This window comes from Pagrus pagrus (assembly GCF_965226575.1).
Source record: "Pagrus pagrus genome assembly, chromosome: 3".
Classification (NCBI taxonomy): Eukaryota; Metazoa; Chordata; class Actinopteri; order Spariformes; family Sparidae; genus Pagrus; species Pagrus pagrus.
In genome coordinates, this window is record NC_140187.1 from 20921891 (window position 1) to 20934095 (window position 12205).

Sequence of the window (12205 nt, forward strand, 5' to 3'; positions counted from 1 at the left end):
CTTCAGCTGAGAGAAGAGCTTGTGTGAGCGAGTGCACGTCTGAGCTGGGAGGCACTCCTGCAGGTGGAGCGTACTGCTGCGGCCTGACATGTTGGGAAGTGTTGCCAGCCAACCCTCTACCAAATTCACTCTAGTTGAAAGTATAATTGACCGTAGTTGACCGGTTTCTGTCAGCAGATGTTCTGAGTGTAACTAAACCTATTTGTTGGTTTGTTGAGACAGTTCCAGCATGTATACAACTGTATTAATATTTCTTATCAGCACTTCAGAGGTTCGTAAAGATTGCAGATTACTTACAACCTCTATAAATTAAACAGCTTCATGGCGTATTGTGGAAAAAAAAAATGTGTCTTACTAGTTGAGATAAAAAAAAAAACACAATCAAGTGAGGCTGCAAATGTGTCTGAAAAAAGTGAAATGTTTTTCTCGAACAGTCTATTTTTAGGAACTCAAAACAACAGCAGGAAACAGTCGTGCTGATGTGTGTGATACAAGTTAGTACAAATCCTAAAGAAACTTAAATTTTAACTAGATAAATATTACAACTTTTATACAGCATGGATTAATAATTCAGTGGAGATCACATTCAATTTGTCTCTTCTTCATGCACATGGAGGATACTTCCTAATTTGATGTAGGCCTATATTACTGCTAACACTGTGCTGTTGACAGAGCTGTGGGTGCAAAATGCTCACATGTGCACAAATAGACTCCCTTTTTGCTCACACACTTAAAACTCAGTAATCCATGCAAATACACCACAAAACACTCAACAACAGTAATCTCACATCCTGAAATGCCACAGCACCTGCTGCCTCCGTCAAGGTCTAATTTTAGGGAAGTTGTCCTTTTAATAAAACATGAGAGTAACATGTTCATTACATTTTGCGTGTATTTATCATGCCCAGCTGTGTTATTTGTTTTAATTTGTTTGTTTATTTGTGTCAGGTACAGTATATTGAGTTCTCTAGTGTAACACTGAATATCTGTAACCTTATCTTAAGACGTTCAACCCTTTCAAACTCTATTGTTAAAAATCTAAACCAATGAAATGAAGTTGTTATGAATCATGACTGTGTTATTTAGAAGAGTTACACCTCCATGGTTGCTCTGAGCCAGTTGTGCCTGACAGACCGCACTCAGGGAGAAGCCCCTGAGCTGCCTACGCGGGGGGGCGTGGCCTGCTGTGCACCGTCTCGCCATTTTCCGCCAGCCTGTTGTTGTTAGCTTGCTAGCTAAACAAGCTAGCTGCTTCCAGCATCTTCGACCACTCAGCACCATCGGCGTTAAAACAAGTCACATCACAAGATTTAAAAACTTACGTCCGGGTTATTGTTGCTAGTTCAACGTTATTTCTTTCCCGTCATCATGGACGAGGAATATTACAGCACTGCAGGAGACTGGGAAGGCACGGACGGTAACTTGGTGAGAAACGACTTGTTGCTGTTTGGCTGTTGAGACTGCACAGTTAGCTAGCTAGGCAGCATTAGCCTAGCTGCAGCTACATCAGCTGCTTGCTTGTTGTCACAACCTTACATTAATTTTCAGTTAACACAGAGGTGATGTACAGAGACAAACAGCTGGACTACTGAACTGTTCCTCCTGGTGTGAACTCGCAGCAGTTCAGCGGCTCTGTTAGCCGGCTACAGGCTAACGTTGCAGCTGCTGGGCATGGGAAGTTGCACGTTAGCTGGTGCTCAGCTTACTTTAGTGTACCAATAAACCTTCTTGTTTTATCTCTGTCTGCGTATGGTTTTTATTTTAAAGTGTAGCATACGATTGCAAAATTCACGTTCAGGTAACAGCTAAGCCATTGAAGCTCGGCAGAAGAAACCAGGGGGCTTGCTATAAGAATCAATCATGCATGGATAAGACAGGAAAGAAGATCATTTACATGGCAACTGACAGCCTGAACTAGATTGAACTCAAGCACAAAGCTTATATCCACATTTACTGAGATTACAATCTAATGATGCTCAAGAATACATTTGAGGAGTGTGAAATATATTTGTCATTTGTCAGCCTGCACATCATCCATGAAAATGTTGTTAATGGGGTTTGTTCTTGCATTAAAAAAGAGGTAAAGAGAAAAGCATGTTACTGAGCCATTACAGGAGCATAAACAAATAAATCAATGAATCTTTCAGGAGGATTATGGGGACGGGGAGAATGATGGGAAGACCCAGGAATCTTGTCTGGAGAAATTCTCCAGCAGGGATTACATCATGGAGCCCGCCATCTTCAACACCCTCAAAATGTAAGCACATGTTCTCTCACACAAACAGTGGTTAGTGTTTCAGACCTGTCATTATTCGCCACACTCAAAACATTTCTAAATACACGTGACTCATAGACCCGCTGAGAGCTGAATGACAGTAACCCTGTTTTTCTCACAGGTATTTCCAAGCAGGTGGCTCTCCAGAACATGTCATCCAGCTTCTGTCTGAAAACTACTCTGCTGTGGCCCAGACTGTTAATCTGCTGGCAGAGTGGCTCATCCAGATGGGTCGGTAGCAGATTATGAGATCCTGTGATATTTTCTGCGTCTCCCTATCCCTCTCCTCTGACTCTAACCTGATGATCTCTCATTATTGTGCAATTCCTTTATTTTTACTGCAGGTGTAGAGCCGGCTCAGGTCCAGGAGCGAGTAGAAAATCACCTCAAGAGTCTGCTGATAAAGCACTTTGATCCTCAGAAAGCCGACTCTATTTTCACTGTTGAGGGAGAGGTGAGATTTGAACACTCTGTTGTAATTTCACAAACACAAGAGATAACAGATCCTGAGTATCTTGTGCTTAACGTTTAGTTGTCTAGGTCGAATTAAAAAAACCTCACATGAACCAAACCAATCCAGTCTTCTGTGATTTCAGACTCCTGCTTGGCTCGAGCAGATGATAGCACACACCACGTGGAGAGATCTTTTCTATAAGCTGGCGGAGGCTCACCCCGACTGCTTGATGCTCAACTTCACTGTAAAGGTACTGTACAGTCGTGGTGATAGGAGGGCCGTTCCTATGGTCATTTCAATTAAATGTACTGTAATATGCTTATTGAATGTGAGAATTCTTACTTTTTAGTTTCATATCACTGTAGATTAAAGTTAAGTTAATTAAGTTGTTCGCTTTATTGAAGTTCCCCTTTTTACATTCTTCTGCCTGTAAAGATGAAAACGAATCTGTCTGCATGTGACGTCATGTATATTCTTTGTGATTGTTCAGCTCATTTCAGATGCAGGTTATCAGGGTGAGATCACCAGTGTGTCTACAGCATGTCAGCAGCTGGAGGTTTTCTCTCGGGTGCTGAGGACGTCTTTGGCCACGCTGCTGGATGGAGGAGAAGAAAACCTGGAGAAGAACCTGCCAGAGTTTGCTGTGAGTATTCCTCAGCTTCTCTGTCTTGTTAACCTTGCTGCTATGAAATGTAATGTCCACATTATCTCCATATATTCATAATTTTCCTTTTTATGTTGCTTTTAGTTGCAAATGTATTTCCTGTTCCTCAGTTTTCTGCATGTGATTATCAGTGCTGAGTTCCTCCCTCCTGTTTCCTGTAGAAGATGGTGTGTCACGGCGAGCACACCTATCTCTTTGCCCAGGCGATGATGTCCATCCTCGCTCAGGAGGAGCAGGGCGGTTCAGCTGTTCGTAGGATCGGCCAGGAGGTGCAGAAGTCAGCGCACGAGAGGTACATTTAGTCTCTTTTTCAGCATAATTTCACAGTGACAGTCAAGTGGATACAGTTAACTGCTCAAGATGGCTGAGTTATGTGGATAACTTCGGAATAAAATCAGGAATTTATTTATATCTGGAAGATTAATTACTGTGAAAATACATGATCCAGGTTCTCCCCAGTAAACACAGTAATTCAGCTCTGCAAGAGGTTACAAACAGAGAAGCATATCTTTTTTTAAGATATAAGGTGACAAGCCACAGGGCCCGTCAGTAAAAGGTAGTACACTGGTTGGGTCCTGCAGGTGTGTATTGCACTGATGATATTAATTCTGTGGTTCATATCACAGAGGTCATGATGCCAGTCAGATAACCCTCGCGCTCGGTACAGCGGCAGCCTATCCTCGAGCCTGCCAGGCGCTGGGCGCCATGTTGTCCAAAGGAGCCCTGAATCCTGCAGATATCACAGTTCTGTTCAAGATGTTCAGCAGCATGGACCCACCTCCTGTGGAGCTGGTGAGGACGGAGCGTCTTCCACCCGGTTTATATCACTATGTTTGTTAATTAAAGTGCCGTTAACTGGGATACTTTCATCTTTCTCATCTATAGATCAGAGTGCCTGCCTTTCTGGACCTGTTCATGCAGTCACTGTTTAAACCTGGATCAAAGATCAACCAGGACCACAAACACAAATACATCCACATCTTGGCCTACGCCGCAAGTGTGGTTGAAACGTGGAAAAAGGTACAGACAAGAGGGACACATTTAATGATCTGTGTGGTGTTTGATGAGTAACTGGTTCATAGTAGTGATTTGATTTGTAATAACTGGCTAAGGTAGTTAATTGTTAACCACTCATTTCCTCATGGACTATAACTGCTGCTTCCCTAAACTGTCATTAACATGTCACAACTTTCTTTTCATTAAATCCTAGAACAAGCGAGTTAACATCAATAAAGATGAGCTGAAGTCTACCTCCAAGGCCATAGAGACTGTACACAACCTGTGCTGCAATGAAAACAAAGGAGCCACAGAGCTGGTGGCTGAACTGGGAACTTTATACCAGTGCATCCGGTGAGTAGATTGCCGATATATTGTTTCTGGAAAGCCAGCACTTTTTTTGTAAGGGAGGGAGGTGTTGTAATTGATAAGAAACAGGGTCATGATGGTTGTTTTTTGATGGCTGTGAAAGGCAAAAAGGCACGTTTATGATAATCAACCAGATGTTTTTCATTGACGTTGGTTGTTCGCTGCTCGAGGCCGCGTGTCACTTTAAATTTTCTGAAAGTTGAGCTGTACTGAAAAGAATTGAGGTCCAATTGTGAGTTCTCCTGACTGATCTATGGTGACTTGATTTTTGTGTTCAGGTTTCCTGTAGTTGCTATGGGGGTTTTAAAGTGGGTGGACTGGACGGTGTCAGAGCCGCGGTACTTCCAGCTGCAGACCGACCACACTCCAGTACATTTAGCTCTACTGGACGAGGTACGATATTACTACGAGTTGTAACTTTGAAAATGTTCACCGTACAAGACAGAGGTTAAATTCATGAGAATACTTCCTCCACACAGATATGTACGTGTCACCAGCTGCTGCACCCGCAGGTCCTCCAGCTGCTCATCAAGCTTTTTGAGACGGAGCACTCTCAGCTGGACGTCATGGAGCAGGTGTGTTGTGTTACTCTGATGCTTCTTACTACAAATTTTTTTAACAGAGATGCGTTTGTTGTTTCTGACAGTGTGTTTTTTTTATTTTTCCCTCAGCTGGAGCTGAAGAAGACTCTGCTGGACCGAATGGTTCATCTGCTGAGCCGTGGCTACGTCCTGCCTGTGGTCGGTTACATTCGCAAGTGTCTGGAGAAACTCAACACGGACATCTCCCTCATTAGATATTTTGTCACTGAGGTAACGGCTGCATCTGATCTCTATTAGTTGTGAAATTAAATGAGGTGACCACATCAATTGAAGCTAGTCTCGAAGTAGTGATCGTGGTATGGAGCTGCAGTATCAAAGTCCTGCCCATACACCTGCCTGGTTAGGATTAGCTGTCAATCATGACGTTACCCCTCCTTTTTATAGCATCAACTACTTTATTAAAGTTAAATCTATCAGAAAAATGAACAGCTGAACATACCACAGCGTGACAAGAACAACCTTAAAAGACGGAAAATATCTTTTGGGAAAAAAATGTGGTTTTTAGTTCGGTCCATGTCTCATCCTCTTATCATGGAGGAGGCTGGATTTATGACCTATACTGCAGCCGGCCACCAGGTGGCGATTGAGTTGTTTGTCTTCACTTTCAGGGAGCTGACATGTCTGTGAATATGCAGCTCCCCTTGGTTTTACAGAGCTTTATGTTGAGGTACAGCTGCTGGGCCATCAATTTTGTTTTGGTTCTCTCTCACTGTTCTCATAGTGTCATCTGCCACAGAAGGCAGCTGTTTTCAGTGAAAAAGCTCAAGTCAAACCGTAGACAGACAGTTTGTGATTAGCTAATGAACGTAGTGGAGGATGAAGCACCTGAAGAGCCAGATATATTTCATAAGAGTTGGTGAAGGCGAAAACCGAAGTGACCAGTGAGTGAATATTGAACGTACATTTGCGAGGTGGCAACAAATATGACAACAAATGAATGCTAATGTTGCCCACTTACTGCTGGATGTGTAAAGGAGCAACTGTCGCTAAAAAGTTCACAATTTAAACTTAAAAGGTCAAAGTAGCTCCAAATTCATCCGTCGTTGCAGGTTTATTTCTGTTAAGTGATCTCAATTGAAAACAAGACCTGAAACACCATCAGAAGACATTTTTAACTTGTGAATTAAAAAGTATTTCTCTTTACAGGTGCTGGATGTGATTGCACCTCCCTACACATCAGACTTTGTTCAGCTCTTCCTGCCCATCCTGGAGAACGACAGCATCGCAGGAACAATCCGCACAGAAGGAGAACATGACCCTGTCGCAGAATTCATTGGTGAGTGAAACCACTAACAACAATATGCAGCATCATGAGGAAGTCAGGGAATCCAAGCACAACAAATACGAGCTTAGAAGTACAGAAAATAAGCAGGAAGTGGTTTTCAGTACAGCTGATAATAAAGTGAGGTCTGTTTAAAAATCATGTGTTTACTTTTGTACACTTTCTCTCATCGTCCTCTTGAAGCTCTGACATTGAGTTGATTATTTGTTTTTCAGCTCACTGCAAGTCAAACTTCATCATGATTAACTGATGAGAGGACACTGAAAAAATGTTCCTGTTGGTGGTTGCACCAGGAAGACAGAGGATCTGTTGTCTCCACGATAACAAAATGCTCTGCTCGACGTTGAGGCACATAGCCTGGAGACGGACTGTTCAGTTTGACCAAGTGAATGATTAGTTTCTATCTGTGCAAACAAAAAGGCAAATGTCAAAGAGCTGATGGAAGAGTACGCTAATGAAACAGACTGGTCGAAGGAGAGGCCTCTGAAGATGCAGCTACATGTTTTCTTTTCAACTGTATATTTGATTTTCTATATTTTATGTTGGTTCGAGTTGTTTTAAAATAAAAACATCGATATGTAGTTTCTCGCATTGTGGAATTTTTATGCAATCACAATGAAATTTGTCATTTTTTTTATCATGAAACTCATTTCAGTTTGAAAAAAAAGGTCAAAAGCAGTAAAACTAGTTCCTCGTGGCTCAAGAACTCAATCGTGCCTGACGTCAGAAAATATAGGTCTGAAATCCCACAAAATGTACCAGTTTACATCAGATGTGTGGGAACTTTGACCGCACACAAACCTTTGAAATTGTGGCTGTTGTACTTTGATGACTGGCAAATACCTGCTGAATGTTGTGAACCGTGGATAAGCTGCAGGAGCGGCCAAAAACACTTCTAAGAAACTTTATCGTCACTTCCTCTTGGGTTGCAATGGAATTTTCATGGTGGCACAATTGTCTCAGAAAATATCACGTTTCATGATGTACGACAGTATAACTCAGCTACAATAACCCTTGAAAGAATTAAAACAGGGCTTCTTGAATGCCATATCATAATTTTACAAAATGTTTTCCGATATATTATTTTAATTACACTAAAAAGGAAGAAAACGTACGTTATACGATCAGTCAGTTTTCATACTAGGTACACCTTGGAACTGATACACTTGCTGCATCTCTAATTTGTTGCCAAAGGTCAGTTTGTTAATAAAAAAGAGAAACACCTACAGACTGACAGAGTGAGGTAATTAAAGGACAGATTTTGTGTGTAGCATCACTTTTAAGTGTTTATTGGCAAAGTTTACAACAAAACCGAGGTGGCAATTTTTTGCAGAATTTGATGTGTAGATTGTTCAGTGTGAAAAAATACCAAATCACATACAGTAAATCTATAGTTGACTGCATACTCATGTAAGGCACACTTAAAGTTGATTTTGTTTTTTCCAGTTTGAGTGAACAGATCCTAAATCAGGGTGTAGTGCAAAATCCTCAGTACAATAACACCACACACTGAAAACATTCAGTGTCGTAACAGCGCAGGACAAACTATAAACACTTTGTTCTTTGGCTGAGTCAGTATGCATTGAAAAATCTAAACTATACATAGCTTTCTATATCTTCCCGATGTAAACTGAAGCATTTCCTGCATCTTTTTAAAGAGTACGATGGCTATTCAACATGCAGTGCTCGAATTTTTATATAGCACATAAAGTACTGATGTGTCTCATTTCACACAAGTTTAACAGCCTGCAGACCTCACTGGTGAAAATAAGAAAAATATGCATTGATTCAAGCAGGTCTGATATCCAGCAGGAAGACCTTGGCACTGAATGTGACCTCCTGATTAAAAAGAACAAAACATGATTTCAAAGAGCTCTATTTAAAAAAAAAAAAAAACGTATTCCCTTTTCAGCATTTTGCATATAAAGTTTTCCTCTGCCGAGACAGGAAGACATTTGGGTGCGTGCAGTGGTCTCGTCTACATGTAGGACTTGGGGACGATTGGGTCTCCGAACATGCAGTCCTCCTCCAATGCCAGGTTGTATGTGCTGCCACTTCCTCCTTTGTAGGAGCTGGTTACGATCCTGAGCCAGCCCTTCTCACCCTGAGGAGAGGAGGTGAATCAGTCAGGAACTATTTTGATCATCAATTTATTTCTATCACTTTTAGAGGGCCAGAACGAAACATTTCCCAGACCAAACAATCCATTGATTGATTGAGAGATTGAAGAGGTTAAAGCTTAACTGGAAAAAAGTGATGTAATGAATTTATGTACACCATTCAGAATTTAGTAGTAAACTTTCAGAAAGCAGGGTATTGAATCAAGCACTCCTACGTTCACTGAGTACTTACCCATGGCTCTCCCCATGAGTTGCGTACAATCCAGTATTCAACTCCATTCTCCACTCCCCACCCGGCCACAGACACGATGTGGTTGATGTAGGGTTGATCATGATACTCAGAGTAGAGCCCGCCGGTGTACGCATCCAGCTTGTCTGTGGCCATGATCCCACAGCTGGAGAAAATAAACACCACAGATTACTTACTTCCTCTGGGTAGAGGAGAAACAGTGACTGATATCAGATCAGTGTAGAGCTTCACTGGCGAGAGGACTTATATACACTATCGTATATACGATAATGCAGCATTACACAGCAGCGGACAACAACAACAGGAGACAACGTTGAACAGAAGCGAGAGAAAAATGTCTAAACGTTGCATTCAGACTAAAACTGTTTATTCCTTTTCTTTATTTGTGTTCCTTTTTGGAGCTACATGCTTGTGAAATACTTTCTAACCTTTCCTTCAAAGAACAAACTACTTGATGACCTGAGCTCTGTTACAGATGTGTCTACTTTCAAATGCAAATAGGCCTTTTTCACAGCAGGCAGTCTGATTTGCTATAACAGTTCTCATGATTAGTAAATGTATGTGTTCGTCTATGCCTGCCATTGGTCTGTAGGTGGATGTGGGTTCCTTACAGTCTTTGGGGGAGTGAAGTGGAGTGGGTGGTTCGTCTTTCCAAAATAATTTTAAAAAGCTGATAGAGTGGTCCGTTTACTGCTCTTAAAAAAAAACCAAACATAAATAAGTTGCAAACCTGATCGGTCCTCTGGCGTAGATCTCTGCCATCATCTTCTCCCTCCCGCTGACATCTCCATAATCTCCCACTTTCCACAATGTGTAGTTCTTTACAATGTTGCACACTCCAAAGGTGGTGCAGGTGCCACATTCGTTGAAGGGTTTGCACTCTTTGGAGAGGGACACAGAACATGCACAGGTCAGCTCGGACATTGTTAAGTGATTGTAACTTACACTTTGTGCGCTGAGGGACTCTTACTCTGGTCTTTAGCCTGGTAGTTATTGCAGGTCTCATCTGGGATGCCGTGTTTGCTAGCGTACTCCCAAACTCCGGTGTGATCGCCTCCATGGCAAGTGCCTGCATCACCGCAGTCAATCACATGCTGCACAGAGAGATAGGCAGAAGGCCAAGCTCCATTCCTCTTAATGTTGATGCGATCTGGCGAGAGAGCAAACACAGACCTTTAATTCAAATGAGAAATGGAAAGTACAACAACATTTCCTGTTAATCTGTGTAAAAAGGAAGTGAGACTGTTGCCCTCTATTAAAATGCGTCTGAGCAGTCATGTGAGGACCTTTACCAAACCACAATGACTCAGCATGTTCGTCATACCTGCCATAGCACTGGTGCTGCCATGGGCCCAGCAGGAGCCACAGTACTGGGGAATGTGCTGGTTTCGGGTCGTGCTCACATAGTTGGTGCCATTGATGTTCCTCCAGTCCCAGGATTTGGGCAGATCAGAAATGTTTAAGTACTCATGAGGACGCGGAGCAGTCCTGTGGACGGACAGGTCATTGGATACATTAGTTCTGCAGCAGCAACACACTCAGTAATACACAAGACACATGTAAAAACAATTATATTAGGGCAACAAAATTAAATACTACGATATTTCTGACCAAATAACTCTATATTGATATTGAGTCAACGCTGTAGGGACAACTAGTGGTACTTTCACAAAATATTAACACAATAGTCGTGGGTAAGTGGGTTAAGGCAAATATTAGAAAAAAGTCAAATGCTCTGAAAATGTAATCACTTTACTTTAATGCTGCCTTTAAAACCAGGAAAAGACAACATTTACGCCATCAGGATATAACAATATCCAAAATCTATGATGATACATAGTCTCATTATTGTAAAGATATAATATAATTAAATTGTCAAGCCCTACATTGCATAATTGATTGATGATTTACATTAAACATCAACCAAAAATACAACTGCAGGTTTTTACCATCTGTATTTACTGGGTTGTTAACTTCCTCTGCCTGGTTCACTGAACCTCGTGATGTGCTCAAACGTTTCTGTTGGTTTAGTTTTGTTTGGTTTGACCGCAAGTCCTCAAAATGTAGGAAAGTTAGAGTGCTCAGAAAAACAAGAATGAAATGAAACCAAAAGCCAACTTTAACCCTTTCATCTACATCTCAGCTAAGTTACATATGTGACAGATAAAAGGTATTTTCCTCATATGTAAGTGTAAACACTTGTTATCTCAGGCGGTGCAACTGCTCATGAAGTCAACTAACTAACGGCTGTCTGTGGCTAACAGTTGCTAATGTTAGCTTAGCTACTTATAAATATCAGTTAGTTTATGCAAACAACCTAGCAATAAGTTTATTCTTCTTATTCTTCTTTGTAGCTATTAACAAGCTCATTTATTTATAAGTATACAAATCTGCTAACTCACTTGAGTCCGACGTTGCTCCTCTTCGGTGAGCGGACGTAGCAGGGCTGCTTATTGTTAAAAAACACCCCGGCGAACACACCGGACAGCACGGCCGAAAACAGGACAACAACCAGGAGCGTCCGAGCCATCTTTAACACCGAGCACAGCACCGGCCGCAGGGATTCACTGGAAAAAGAGAGGAGAAACTACAAAGTGGCGTCCTCGGCAGAGACAGTCAGAACAGTGGTGTGTGTGTGTCCGTGTGTGAGCTCAGGGCTGATAAACCGGTACCGAGACTGCAGTCATGTGACCAGTAAATCACATCATGAGCAGGCGGCCACATGTTTAACAAGGAAGTAAGTCAAGGTGATGGTCACACAGACGAACAATGGGCCAGTCAAAGTCAGCTGACTGAAATATAGAGACTGGGGAATACGCTTTAAAGTGCTGTGAAAAGTTAATACACTGATCAGCCTCAACACTAAAACCCCTGACAGGTGGTGTGAGCGGGGTCCTGTCCTGGCATGTACTGCTGACACCAGCACCCACCCATACTCTGACAGGTCAGAGCTGTCTTGGCTGCACAAGGGGAACCTGCACAATATTATGTAGGTGGTTTTATTGTTGTGGTTGATTGATGTAATCCATTGTTCCTCACTACTATTGCAAAAGTGCCTTGTTTCCTTTTTCTAAAACCCATCTGAAGTTTATTTACAGAGGCCTTGATCAAAGGCGTATTGTGCAGGATTTTCCCTAAAAACAAAGTGTTAACTCCTACAAAAACTAGATTGGCACTATGAGGAGAGGTGGAC

At 42.0% G+C, this 12205-nt stretch overlaps 2 protein-coding genes across 2 annotated transcripts; one reads left to right on the top strand and one right to left on the bottom strand.

Moving 5' to 3' along the window:
• Window positions 1-1195: 1195 nt before the first annotated feature.
• nelfcd (negative elongation factor complex member C/D) lies at window positions 1196-7223 on the top strand. The gene is made up of 15 exons (XM_084349695.1): window positions 1196-1425; window positions 2148-2257; window positions 2397-2506; window positions 2620-2729; window positions 2872-2979; window positions 3220-3372; window positions 3555-3685; window positions 4020-4185; window positions 4279-4413; window positions 4604-4743; window positions 5037-5151; window positions 5238-5333; window positions 5430-5570; window positions 6507-6636; window positions 6858-7223. The coding sequence occupies exons 1-15, from the start codon at window positions 1369-1371 to the stop codon at window positions 6890-6892; spliced, it is 1737 nt and encodes a 578-aa protein (XP_084205821.1). The 5' UTR covers window positions 1196-1368; the 3' UTR covers window positions 6893-7223.
• A 687-nt stretch (window positions 7224-7910) lies between these two features.
• ctsz (cathepsin Z) lies at window positions 7911-11748 on the bottom strand. Its single transcript, XM_084349697.1, has 6 exons — window positions 11415-11748; window positions 10337-10500; window positions 9983-10162; window positions 9743-9893; window positions 8995-9157; window positions 7911-8746 (listed from the first exon to the last, which is right to left on the bottom strand). Exons 1-6 carry the CDS (start codon window positions 11540-11542, stop codon window positions 8621-8623), a joined length of 912 nt encoding a protein of 303 aa, XP_084205823.1. The 5' UTR covers window positions 11543-11748; the 3' UTR covers window positions 7911-8620.
• Between the last annotated feature and the right edge of the window lie 457 nt (window positions 11749-12205).